The sequence below is a fragment of the Suncus etruscus genome, chromosome 4, assembly GCF_024139225.1.
Source record: "Suncus etruscus isolate mSunEtr1 chromosome 4, mSunEtr1.pri.cur, whole genome shotgun sequence".
Lineage (NCBI taxonomy): Eukaryota > Metazoa > Chordata > Mammalia > Eulipotyphla > Soricidae > Suncus > Suncus etruscus.
In genome coordinates this window covers 112,144,031-112,158,685 of record NC_064851.1, presented here as the reverse complement: position 1 = coordinate 112,158,685, position 14,655 = coordinate 112,144,031, and the positions used below count along the sequence as shown (strand labels likewise).

Sequence of the window (14,655 nt, the reverse complement as noted above, 5' to 3'; positions counted from 1 at the left end):
TTTATACAGTATTTTATAGAGTATTTTATACTCTTACAAAAGAAAACTATCAGTAACTTTCAAGAAAACAGATAAAGAGAAGAAAAAGTTTAAATAATTTTTAAAAGGAAAGGACAAAAGAACAGAGGTATAGTTGAGTCAATAGAGTGCTTTCATGGTATGAGACCAAACTTGTTTACATCCCTGGTATTCCATATGGACCACTAAGCTCTAATGAAAATGGTCATAGGGCTATCAGATGTCTTCAAAACAGACAGTGTGATCCTGAAAATTGAATAAATTAAAAAGAGAAGGCTAGAGAATACAGCAGATTGAGTTCTAGACTTGATAGTGGTGCTGGTGCATGTTCTGTCCTGTGCACATTTGTTTCCTTTGAGTATTGCTAAGAGACATACCTGAGGACAGAGCTGCATAAAAGCCCTGTCAAATTTTTATTCCAGAAGATGGAGAAATTCAAAATAAATGCAAAGAAAGTGAATCAAGCCTCCATGTATATATATATGTGTGTGTATATATATATATTTTTAAAACTAAAATGTTTTTATATTACATGAAGTATAAGTTAATGTTAGTTAGTGAGGCCCCAAAAGAGCAAAGTACATTTAACCATTTGTCTTTTAAAAGAATACTTTACTAGACCATAGGCATTATTCAGATGGGTTAACCAAGGTTATTGCTAGAAAATTTTCTAAGCTCATTTTGAAACACCTTGATTAATCATTATTTCAAAGTAGATGTAATGCAGAACAGTGCCTTAAATTTTGACCTAAATGCAAATGAGATGTTTCATAATATTGCCTGTTACTAATTTATGTCACAGATTTGTGTCTATTTTTATATATTATAGTGCCTCAAATTGATGATGTGAAACTGTAAGAAGACACATCCTTAAAGGACAATTTAGTGCAGCTTGAGAAAGAGAAGATGCAACAGTGATCCTTTTAGCCCTCTTCTTGATTGATCTCACCAGCTGATTTTCTGTAGACTGCATAATGGTCATATATGAGGAACAAGTAAGATTTATCACACAGCTACTGCTGCTCTGGCTAAAGGTGCTACTTTTCCATAGTGTATTGTCCTCAGTTGTACTCTCTCAAAGCCAAGCCAAACCAGAAGTAATGATTCCGTTGAAAATTTTCGACTCTGCTCCAAGTAAAAATCCTTCAGAATGGGTCTCTTACAGAATGAAGTTTGATGGCCAGGAACAAGTTGTCCACATGAAGGTAACCAAGTTTTTGTTGGCAAAAAACATGCCAGTATTCACCTACACAGACCAGGGTGCTCTCTCTCAGGACCATCCTTTTATCCAGAATGACTGCTACTATTATGGTTATGTGCAAGGGGACCTGTTGTCCCAGGTTTCCCTCAATAGCTGTTTTGGGGGATTTAATGGAATTTTACAGAAAAACAACACAGTTTATAAAATAGAGCCAAAGTTAAATTCAACCACATTTGAACATCTGGTATATAAGCTGGTCAGTGAGCAGAATGACTTACCAGCTAGGAGATGTGGATCAACAGATGATCAATCTCAATGTGAATTCAAGATTACAAAGAGTGACCACTTCAAAGAGTTATCTATATCAAAGCAGAGTGGATATGTGGGCTGGTGGCTGCACAAGCGATATCTTAGATTAGTAATAGTGGTCGATAATATATTGTATCGTCATTATCGATCTAATGCCACAACTACAAAGAATATACTACTTCCTGTGTTAAACATTGCGTTTGCTAATTTTGTGCAATTTGATTTAACAGTAACTTTAGTGGGAATTGAAATCTGGACTGACAAAAATCCTATAACTTATAACAGTTCAATTAAACATGTAATACCATTCTGTAAATGGAAGGAAAAAACTTTGAGCCTACGCATTTCACATCATTTAGCACATTTACTTTGTAGGATTCCAGGAAACAACATAGTATACTATACATATAGACGTGCAATATGTTACGATATCTTGAATTGTGCAGCTCTTGTGATCAAGGCAGATCATGCAATGAATTTAGTTGCAGTTTTAATTTCAAGAGCACTTGCTATTAACATAGGTGTTGAGCTAGATGAAGATTACTGTACATGTGGGCAAAAATATTGTATTATGTCCAAAAAAATAGAGCCTGCACATCTCTTCAGTAACTGCAGCTACAGTCAGTATTATGAGGCTAAAACACATTGTCTATTAAGACTACCAGATACAGAGGAAACCTTTGAAGAAAAACGCTGTGGGGATGGTAAGCTGGACGAAGGAGAAGATTGTGACTGTGGGACAATTAGTTCTTGTGCAAATGATCCATGTTGCGAGGCAAATTGCAAACTGGCACCGGGGGCTATTTGTGCTTTTGGACTTTGTTGCAGGAATTGCAAGTTGTTGCCAGCAGGTACATTGTGTAGAAAAAAAGAAAATGAATGTGATCTTCCAGAGTGGTGCAATGGGACCTACCATGAGTGCCCTCAGGACGTTTATGTGCAGGGTGGGATCTCATGCAAAGGTGGTGGATATTGTTATGGAAAGAAATGCAAAAACCGCCAAGAACAGTGTAGAAGAATTTTCGGCAACCAGGCTAAGAGTGCAAGTCTTAGTTGTTATGTAGACGTGAATAACAAAGGTGATCGCTTTGGTAATTGTGCATACTATACCAATTCTTACACACCTTGCCCTATAAAGGATTCTCAATGTGGAAGGCTTCAGTGTGTGAATGTGAACCCACTCTCTAATCTGCAAAGTCACAGCACCCTCATTTCAACGAATATCAGTGGCATCAATTGCTGGGGTATTGAGTACCATTATGGGGCACACACACCAGATCTTGGTGAAGTGGAGGAGGGAACTGAATGTGGAGAAAATCATATTTGTGTTGATCGACGCTGTGTCCCTATGTCATACTTCACAAATCATTGCTCTCCTAAAAAATGCAGCATGCACGGAATCTGCAACAATCGAAATCACTGCCACTGCGATTCTCCTTGGCGCCCACCCTTCTGCTATGAGACAGGAAATGAGGCAGGAAATGAGGCAGGAAATGAGGCAGGAAATGAGGCAGGAAATGAGGCAGGAAGGGTTGGTGGGGGAAGTGTTGACAGTGGCCCACCATCTGGAAGTCATCAAGATGGAGGCGATTCAACTGAGTCTGAAGATTCAACTCAATCTGAAGGTGTCAAGCACTCACACATTTGTTATTTTCTTCTGCTCTTGCGTTTCATAGTATTTCTCTTGATTTTCATTGGTGTAATGTTAAAAGCAGTGTTCTAAGATAAGAGTGTTTTAACATCACTTTTGAAATGAGTGTTCCAGCTGGACCCTAAAATACTATTAATCAGTTATGACAAAATAAAGAAAATCAAATCAATTTTCTTGAATATAGTTTCTTTCCTAATTCCCAGAAGTCAGTGGAAAAAAAATCTTGTAATGATTATCTTTGGGTATCTTAAATATTTACTCCTATTATTATGAAAATGTTAATTCCTAGATATATATTTCTTGGATTTTTAGTCGTGTTTATTCATTTTCTTATATATGGGAGGAATATATTTCATCTTTTCATGTTTTGTTAAATATAGGCACTCATATACTCACTTTAAAACATGAGAAACAAAATGAGAAACTAAACATCGTGTTATTTTTTAGTTATTTTGTTTTGTTTTGGGGCTACACCTGGTGGTACTCAGGGGTTACTCCTGGCTCTGCACTCAGAAATTGTTTCTGGAAGTCTCAGGGACCATATAAAATTCTGGGTATTCAACCAGTTTGTCCCGCATCCCGGCAAATCTCTATCATTGAGCAATGACTAGCCTCTATGTTTTCCATATTAGTATCATTCAGCAGTAGAATTAGAACTCACTGAATAATTAAGGACATAGAGATACAATATAACTGATTTTCACTTACAAAAGACAGTGAGTTTTTAATTACCATACTGTCATTCATATTAATTAACCAGTATAAATATCATATATAAAATATAGTATTTAATTATGAAAATTATAAGATGTCACATATCTCAAAAATATAAAAATCTATCATATTTTATAGACAGATTTCTGGCCTAGAAATCCTAGGTCACATTGTTTGCTGGAGATTACTCCTGTCTTTGTGCACAAGAATTTCTCCTGGAATTGTTTGGGGGACAAATTGCTGCTTGTGATTGACCTTGGTTCTGTATATTCAAGACACATGTTTTAAACCCTGAACCTTCTCTCCAGGCCCAGGAGAGATAATTTTGGATTTTCAAACCAATAGTTTTTCTATCATAGAAAATGACAGCTAAGAACAACATACGCAAAGGAAAATCAAACGTGTTTAAAATACACTGAAGTATCTACTATCACAGTCAAGCACCACATTTATTTGGTTGGTAAACCTTTCATGTACATCTTTAATTTTACTTCTAAGGAACTATTTTTAGAGGTAAAATCTAAGGAATTATTTTTGGAGGTGAAATTGGAAAGATGATTTATCATTTGAGTTCAGGTGCTAGATATTTTTATAATAATTTTTTTCTGTCCTCCAAATTACTACAAATATTTTTTGAGCTAGAAGGTTTTTTATCAAAGACTTAGATTTCCAAAGTCTAACATATAGTCTGCCAGTTTTGATCATTTTACTTTTTTTCTGTATGGTATTCACAGACTTTACGGTGCATATTGCTATGGCCAGTATTTCCAAAACAATATCGAATAATCACCTTAATTACTCAATTAAGTAATCCGTATTGAGCAAGTTTTTAATGTGGTTAATTATAAAACAAAATTTTACAATATTAAATTATTGACTAATGAACAGAGAACAGCATTATATGAAAATTGGACTATGCTGGACTTTATTATGCAAGAAATGGATTATTAGCTTCTTGAAGCCTATATAATGGATTTTAAATAGAAATAAGAAATCTCAGAAAAGTGTACACAAGGGCATCACTTTTGAATATAATACATAATACTGTAAAATATGACAATAAAATTTTCTAAGGTATATGAATGGATATTTATATTCCTAAATATAAGAAATAATGTAATTTAACTCTTCATAGAGATAGGCAAGATTTGTAGTAGAAATATCTGTGAATATAGGAAGATTTAGAACATATTAATGAAACAATATTTTTGGTTGGTAAGCTAATACCTAAAAAGTAAAAGCAAAGGTATTTATGACTTTCAAACCATGCAGAAATAGGTTGATTTTTAAAAATTTAATGACTTTTTCATGACTTGTCCATGAAATTTGAAGTTTTACTATTTGGGAAGAGCTCTCCCAATATTTATAACAATAACAAAAGTTGAAAATTGAAAAAGCAGAATTCTTGTTCATTTTGGCAAACAGTGAGTTTTAGAGTACAGCAAGTGAGAAATAAGTGCTAATTAGGACACATTCTTTCTAAAGGATTATTTTATTATATCCTAAACTAAAACTATTGCTATAAATGTACAAAATCATAAATTGTGTTAATTACCAGTAAAAGCACTGGGCTTTCTGGTTGCACAGTATCCAGAGTGGTAAAAGTCCTCTTAATTACTACTTGGAGATCCTCCTTCGAATACAAATAATAAAATGTACAGCAAGATAATTCTAAAGAGCACTGATGGATGACATACATGAAAATTGTCAAATAGGATTTGCTAGAAGCTTCCTTCTAAAGAAAATATAATTATATCATTCTTGGTATTTCTTATATCTATATTGGAATGTCTTTAAAGATATTTGTTATATTTCACAATATATCAAAATACTATGCTGTACGAAATAAAACTTTTATTAATGTATGCCAATTAATCAGCAATAAAATAGTAGGTTTCCTTTATAAAAATAAATTTTCATATAGTTACTTGACAGAGCTGAACTTCTGGAGAGGGTTCCATGTTGCTGGAGTCTATAGGGTATGGCAAGCAAGACTCTGTCAAATATCACTGTCTCATTAATAGCAATCCTATTAATTTTCCCTATGACAAACCCAGAGGACAGGAGAGAGATAAAGAGAAAATGAGAGCTGGATTTGGACCAGAATAAAGTCAGATTGAGGGCCAGGTAAAGCAAAAAGGGTACAGATGAAAGTTGTCAAATGTCGGTTCAAAATCAGGGAGAAAGCCATAGTCAAGTGGAGGAAACAGTTCAACCCACTGCTCCTCTGTCTCTTCCAACTGCCAACAAAGTCTCCCACTGTTCTTTTCCCTGGGGGGATTATACATAATACTGTATGTATTGCATGTATTATGTACACACTGCAGTCAATCACATTTAAGATCTTACAAAAAGGGCAGACTCTTTTTATTGCTGGCTGGTGCTGGACCGTAGGACTAGAGATACTAGTAAATGGATTTCTTGGAAAGTACATGGATTAAAATAGATTTTTCAATAATATAATGACATACTGAGAAATATGTCCAGAAACAATGGGTGTATAAACAAATAACTGTTGAAGCTAGAGCACAACTATAACATAGTTTTGAATAGTATAGGCTGGTGTAGTGCAGTGTAGTAATGTAGTGAAGTAGATTATAACTTAGTATTGCATAGTATTAATTAGACTAGTTTAGCATAGAATAGCCTATTTCACTAAATATGTTGGATATCATAGCATAAATTAATATAGTCTAGCACAGTATACTACAGTATGAATATAGTATATGTTAGTATTAGTACAGTGTAGCAGAGTGTAGAGTGTAGCATCATAGTACTGTGTAGCATAGCACAGTATTGTAAAGTAGAGCAAACTGTAGTATAGCGAGAGTGCAGTATGGTGTAGTGTAGTGCAGTGCAGTGTGGTGCTGTATAGTGTGTGTAGTATTGCATAGCACAGTGCAGCATAGCATAGTGTGGCATAGCATGGCATAATATGGTATGTTAGGTTTACTTGTTATAGTGGAGTGTGTTGTGTTGTGGTGTGTTTTGATGTGATGTAGTGTAGTGTAGAGCAATATAGTAAGTTACTGTATAGTTATGTTGTGATTTTTGTTTAGGAGGTCTGGTTTTTTATGGAATGGTATATATGTATATATACATGTAGATTACATTTGGTTTGATATGGTATTGTAAAGTACAAAATGGTATGGAATGGTATGGTATGTTATGCTATGGTATGTTAAGGCATGGCATAGCATGGTTTGGCATGTAATGACATGGCATAACACAACACAGAATATCTCAGTAAGTAAATAATAAAGTACAGCACAGAGTAGTAAAGTACATATGATAAATACAATATAGTCTAGCATTACCAGGTGTGGCATAGAATGATATATATGGTTTGGAATGGAATGACATGTTATATTATGATAATATATGGCATGACACTATGGTATGGTAATGTATGCTAATGTATGGTAAGGTAAGATATTTTTTTTTGTGGTTTTTGGGTCACACCCGGCAGCGCTCAGGGGTTATTCCTGGCTCCATGCTCAGAAATTCTCCTGGCAGGCACGGGGGACCATATGGGACACCGGGATTCGAACCGATGACCTCCTACATGAAAGGCAAACACCTTACCTCCATGCTATCTCTCCGGGCCAAGGTAAGATATTTTGTTGAATGGTTTAGTTTGGTATGGTATGCTCTTTTATGATTTGGTAAAAATGTTATGGTAGGTATGGTTTTGTATGCTGTGTCTAGCTACGAATGGCATAGCAAGTCAAGGCAAGATGACATTATATGTTATAATATAATTTTATGGTATGTTATTTATGGTCCAGTATTTTATGTTATATTATGTAATGTCATTTTATATCATGTTATGTTTTGTTATGGTATGGTACGTATTGTTGCTTTATGGTATGTTAAATAATGCTGAGCTATGATTTTATATATATGGCATGGCTTGGCGTGGTATTGTAAGGTATGGTATATTGTGTTATGGTTTGGTGTGGTGTGGTGAGCTGTAGTGTATTCCAATCTTGAGTATTGTAGTATAATACAAACAGTTTATTATAATATAGAATAGTGTAGAACTGTACAATATAGTAGAGTACAGTATAATATAGCAGAGCATAAAAATTATAGCACAGCGTAGTGTGACAGTGTAGCATAGGATAATATAGCATAGCATAGTTTATATAGCATATTGTAACATAATAGCATAACATAGTACAGTACAGGCTAGTAAAAGACAGAATAGCAAATTGAAATGTAGTACAGTTTTGTGTTGTATAGTGTAGTGTGTAGTTTATTTCTTGACACATCCCTACTGCTAATTTGGACTTTCACTAATACTCCATTAAGACCAGAGATGTTTTAAATTATAAGAAACTTTGATTCTTGCATGGCATATGTCTTAACCAAACTGAGAATTAAGGAACACATTGAATTGGCCAAAGGTACAGCTACTATCACATTTATTCAAATAATATGTTAAAGTATGACAGAATATATTATGTTGAAATTGGTGAAGAGACAATAGGCATAAGTTAAGTTATTGCCATGTTCTCTATATAATGTAAACCTGCTATTACTAAGAAATTAATTCCAGAATAAAATTAGAAAAAAAAATTTTCTATTCTTGTTTGTCACATGAAATCTCAAATAAAAATCTTTGATCAGAGAATGTGAGGGCACCAAGTATGGTGAGGCAATAACTACAAATGAACTTGGAGCAATGCCTTCTACTATTGGTAAGTCTTTCTAGAATTTGTATGTAAAGAAGTAAAACATTTTTATTTGCAGTCTATGAAAACAAATACAACATGATTCATTACCACTGTTCATATACTCAAGTGCATTTAAGTAAAATTTTGCACCCATTGTATGTTATGTTTTGTGCACTTTGAAGCAATGAGCATTCTTACTCAATTTTTCCATTTATTAGAGTAAGTAGTGTTTCAAAGAGATCCCTGTCTTCAACAGAATATGTACTTTTAACACACCAGACTTTCTATATTGCTTGTTTTCTTTTTCACTTCTTAGCCATCACTTTTGATTCTGTGACAGTAGAAAAAGGCAGTTGTCTGGGGTCAGTACAAATAGAGGGAGCTCAGAGACACCAGTGTTATTTTCAGCCCTACCCTCCATTGTTCTTCCATGCTGTCTGCATAGTGGCTGGTTATGAGACACTGGTGCACTTGAGCACCCTGTTATCACTGCTCTGACTCTGTGTGTTTCTGCTCTGCTGGGGATGGCCCTGGAATATACCATCTCAAAGCCATGTTTTCCAAGAAGTGATGATTTCATTGAGGCAATTTCAGTGTTCTGATACACATGGTCTACATATTAGTCAGCAAATAGTTGCTTTGCTAGACACATGCCAGTGTTCACCTACACAGACTAGAGAACTCTGGTGGACCAGTCACTTTTACCAAAGAAATCTCTATTATGGTTAGGTGGAAAGAAAATCAAACTCTTCCTACATTGACTTCAGTAGGTGTTTGAGGGAGTTATTCAGATATGAAAATATCCAAGAAATGAAACGTTTTAGCAAAAGTGTAGTCAGGCTATAACGCTGATTTGGGTAACCTTAACTTCTAAATACTGGGAGCTGGAGAGATAGCATGGAAGTATAGCTTTTGCCTTGCACGCAGAAGGATGGTGATTTGAATCCTAACATCTCATATCACCCCCTGAGCCTGCTAGGAATGATTTCTGAGCATAGAGCTAGGAGTAGCCCCTGAGCACTGCTAGATGTGACCCAAAAAAACAATAAAAACTTAACAAATAGATAAATAAATTCCAAATACTGGATCCCATAAGGAATGTCCTATTGGTAGTGAGTTTTTAGTCACTATTTTTCACTTATCCAGAATAGGACAATATTTATTTTGTATTATAAGCTCCTTTAGGATTACCACTCTTGATATGTAAAATCCCACTTAGATTATATTTGCATAGATAGGTAAACCTTTTCCTGTTATCATTGTTGTTTTTTCTGTTACTGAACAATACATACCATATGTGGAGGACAGTGAAGACTTTCAGTCCAAGGAGGCTGTGAGCATCTTAAACCCAATCTGGTTTCTGGCAGACTTTGAGAAGCACTTTAGAAAACCAAAAGGCTTTTTGCCATATTTCAACCTGTGATTTATAGGAGGACAGTGATTAGTTTTTATACCCATCTTTTTGGATTGACAGCTAAAGTGCTCACTAAAAACTACAGAAAGGGGTCGTCTTACTGACATGCATGTTTATTGTTGTTGTTGTTGTTGTTATCAACATGGTTGCAGAAGACCAGAACTTCCTCATTTCACCTTCTGTAGTTGACACTCAAGTTGAGATATCAAAACTTGGACATTTGTGTTTGCTTTTGCAATGTCCTGTTTTTCTTTTTAATTACTTTCCCTTGCTCTCTAAAGAAACTTAGGTCAATGCCGTCAAAGGAGAATGGTGTAACTTTACCAAGAAGAATAAAATATTCTAGCTGGATCTTAGAAAGAAAAACTCAAGGTTATGATAACAAAACTTAGACACCAGATAAAATAGTTCATTTATATGTTTTATTCTTGGACTCTACATGTTGATCCTATGATGGATCACAGGCAGAATAATCCTCTAATTTTGTTGACATTATGAGATGTGTATGTACATATTAGTTCATTTGTTATTGTTTTGATTTGGGGTCTCACCCAGTGGCTTCTGACTCTCCACTCAGAAATCTTTCCTGGCAGGCAAGGGGACCATATGAAATGCCAGGATTCGAAACACTGTCCTGAATGGGCGTAAGTAAGGCGTATGCACTACCTCTGTGATATCTCTCAGCCTCCCCTCACTTATTAGCACTTAAATTATAGGAAGGCTTAGAAGTATTCTATTTTACAGAAATATTCTTTTTTGTCATTTTTGGAAAGTTCGTAGTTAAATTTTAAAAAATGGCTCAGTTCTCTTTCATTGTCCTTGTGCACGTGTGCTAAAGTATGTTTGTGTTTAACTCTGTGTCTCTATATCCAATACAAGGATGTGGATGGTGAATGCTTAATATTTCCCTTCATTTTTAGCACTCACTTTTCCTTCTATTTTTTTTTTTTGGTGAGGTTTGTATTTTTTTTAATATAAATTTTTATTTTGATCATAGTGGCTTACATATTGTTGACAATAATATTTTAGGTACATATTTACATAAAATCGGGGGGATTCCCATTGCCAAATTGTCCTCCCTACACCCCCGTTTCTGTCCTACCTCCCTTTTCCTTTTCCCTCACCCCAGGGCAGGTAGAATATGTGGTCTCCTCTGTATCTAACCCACCACTTAGTAGACTTGCACCTGTTTGGTCTTGATGCCTCCCTTATTTCCCCCTCTAACTGGAGTCAGGACTAGCTAGTTCAAGTTGCATGGTTTTGTTTGAAGGAGAGAAAAGTAATAAACTGGGATAAGAGTTTAATACCCCAAAATTGGGCGGAGTCCCTCTAAAGGCTCTCATCATCAATTTGGGAGATGGAGAAAAAGAAGGTGAAACACTCCACTAGTACCAAAAGAAGTGTCAAATATCCAGTGAGGGCTCCAGCTATATCGATAAGCACCACACAGAGCCAACAAAACAAACAAACAAATAGGAAAAAAAAACAAAAACAAAAACAGACAAACAAAAATCACGCCATGGTCTTGAATTGAGAAACATGGCATAGCACATAACGAAAGAGAAGAGAGGAAGAGAAAAAAAAAAAAGAAAAAAAAAGTATAATTGGGGACTACACTTTCAATAATTACACCCAGAGAATTCGACCAAAATAGATTGGTAAATCAAAAATAGTAATAACAATAATAAATGAAGGTAATATATATATTTATATAAAAAGTAACCAAGGTTTTGCGCTTTTTGTATTTTTGTTTTTTCCCTTCTGCCCTGGCACAGTAAATATTGGGGTCATTCGAAAAAGAATTCACTTGGCCTAAGAGATATGGGGTTTCTCCGTCCTTGGAGCATACTGTCATGGGATCAACTCTAGACTTTGCTCAGGATCCTTTACTTTCTCGTTGGTTTTTTTTTTTTTTTTTTTTTTTTTTTTTTTTTTGGTGTGTGGAGGACTTCTGCTCTGTGTTTAGAGGTCTCAGTATCTGCACAGATCCTGGGGTGGGACTTATGATGAAGTCAGTCTTTGTGGTTCTAGAGGTTCTGTTACCTCAGTGTCATTTTAGTCCATCTTCTGTGGTTGGTGATCTTGGTCTTTGCACTGAACCTAGGGTGGCGCCTAGGATAGCGTCTTACTTTGTGCTTCCAAAAAGCCCCATTCCGTTACTATTGTCTCTGCCGCACCTTTGGGACTGGGGATCATGATTATTGTGCAGGTCATAGTTCAAACCCTAAACTAGGGCTTTTTTATTGGGCCCAAGATGTATACAGTCTGGTCGTGGATCTAGCAGCCAGTCATCTGTAAATCCCAATCTTGGTTTTTGGACCTACCAAAGGGTGGCGAGACTTCTGTTTTTGTCTTGTCATTAGTTGATAAGGTAGGCTAATCTGCTCTAAGGTCAAGCTGTTCGCATTTTCCTCGTTGTCAGGATATCATGTTAGAGCTGGGCCTTGTTGTTGGTCTCATCGTATTAAGGCCGTCCCGGATGGAGTTTGTTTCCTGGAGTTGTTGTGAAGAGCTGTGCCGTTTCTATGTCGGGGATCAAGGGTTCAAGGCTGGATGAATGGTATCTAATCACCTGAGGTCTAATTTGATTCCACATGACATATTTTCAAGGCAGGAGATATCCCTATATTTTAAACAACTATGAGTTCCTATCTCTAGTAGATAAGAGCTCTTTTTTTTATATGTAATATTTCCCCTTTACTTAGTGTGCCTTTGCAGAGGGAAGTGGTGTTACATTATAATGTCTGTGTATTCGTGGGTGGACTGATGGGGTAACAGACACAGGTCACGTATCAAAAAACGAAGAGAGAAAAAAGAAAAAAAAAAGAAAAAGAAAAGAAAAAAAAGAAAAGGGGGGGGAATTAAAAATGTATGTGCTCACAAATATATATGTAGGATTAACATTCAAAAAAGATAAATAAATAAATTAAAAAAAAAAGAAATAAAGTGAGTTAGCAAAAATTTTAAGGGGCCAAAGTGGTGCAAAAGATTACCTTACATTTGGGGGAGGGCAGGTTAAGAGGTGGTGTATTACAGGTCTTATGCCTATGTTGGAAGTACAGTTTTCCCCATTGTCTTTTGAGTTTTTCTTGTGTTGTGTGGGTTCCCAGGCATCTTCCTAACCCACCCCCTGCCCTTCTTCAGATTGGTAAAAATTTGTGGCAGGGAGGTCTTGGAAGAGTTCTTGCATTGGGGAAACTTTTGGATCTAGGCCCGGTTTCAAGGAGTAGTCCGCGTTAGGGGGAGATGGCAGGGAGGGCCTCGCAGTGTGAGTCCACAGGGGGGTTGGCTGTCTTTTCTTTCAGGAGACGAGGTGTGGGTTTATCTGGGTGTCCTCTCGCCTGGGAGCTGGGTACTGGTTCGTTGGGTAGGGGGTCGATCTTGATGCCTAATAGAATAAGGACTGGGGGTGAAGAGTTTTAATATGGTGGGAGATCTGGATGGGATTGAGGGGTGAAGGGATAGTTGGATTTCCGGAGGGGGGAAAGGGGAAGGTATATGGGAAGGGTTTGAAGGGAGAGAAAAGAGAAAATAACTTCGAGAGAAAAGGGGGGGGGAAGGGAAAAAAGTAATGTGCAGAATAGAAAAAAAAAGTAGTGAGAAGAGAGGAGAAAATGGCAAGGGAATGCTGGTTTGATTGACTGTGTTCGAAGAATAGAGCCTGTAGTTTAAGTCTGTACGTCTCAGGTACTGCTTCAGTGGTCTGACTGGTCTCGTGCTTCAATTCCTAAATGAAGGTATTACCTAGAGATAAAGTGTATGTTAAAGAGTTTTCTTGTGGCCATCTCGTAGTGCAGGCAAGGTATGGTATCCCGTGTGGTATCACGAGTTGCCACCTTAGTTTGTTCGCCCTTTGTATCCAAGGGCACCTGTGGACAGAAAAGCTGAGAGGTTATTTAAAGTATAGTAAGATAAGGCATTAAAAGGTAATGTTATGGTATGTTGCCATTGCAGTCCGTGATTTCCCTTGGTGTTCTATACTTGTGTTCCTGTATGCGTACTCTAAGGGGTTATTGTGGACCTTTGTTGTAGAAGTCTGATTACATACCTGTTCTCTCTATGCTGCCGTTTCTGTTGTTGCTGTTTTCTTTGTGGTATAATGTGTTGTCAAGAGTTTGCTTTGTTCCTTTTTCATGTATTTTGGACACTGTTCCCATATCTATGTTGACTATTACGGTGTTCGGAGTTTCTACCCTGTTGAACCCTGTTATTTGATTGTTAGGTATTAGTTGTGTATAAAATATGTGTTCTAGGTTTTTCAGAATAGTGCTACCATTCTGTGTTTATCTTTTGTCTTCTGACTTACTTCGTTTAACATAACATGATCTAGGTCCATCCACGTTGCTGCAAAGTCTGTGATTGTATCATTTCTGACTGCCATGTAATATTCCATTGTGTATATGTACCACATCTTAATGATCCATTCATCTGTTGTTGGACATCGAGGTTGGTTCCAAGATTTGGCTATTATACTGAGTGCTGCAATAAATAGTGGGGTGCATACATATTTTGGAATGAATGTCCTTCCTTCTTGGGGGTATATGCCTAGAAGAGCAATTGCTGGGTCAAATGGCAGCTCAATTCTGAGTTCTTTGAGCACTCTCCAGACTGTTCTCCATAGATGTTGGACTAGGGGGCATTCCCACCAGCAGTGGATGAGAGTTCCTTT

General features: G+C 36.4%; 1 protein-coding gene across 1 annotated transcript; it reads left to right on the top strand.

Annotated features, from left to right (window-relative positions):
* The first annotated feature begins 992 nt into the window (after positions 1-992).
* On the top strand, positions 993-3,251 carry LOC126007186 (disintegrin and metalloproteinase domain-containing protein 20-like). The gene has a single exon (XM_049772662.1). It carries the CDS (start codon positions 993-995, stop codon positions 3,249-3,251), a length of 2,259 nt encoding a protein of 752 aa, XP_049628619.1.
* Positions 3,252-14,655: the final 11,404 nt, after the last annotated feature.

Bases quoted from the DNA above. Each gene is read 5' to 3' on its own strand.
- LOC126007186 (XM_049772662.1), top strand. From the start codon at position 993: ATGGTCATATATGAGGAACAAGTAAGATTTATCACACAGCTACTGCTG.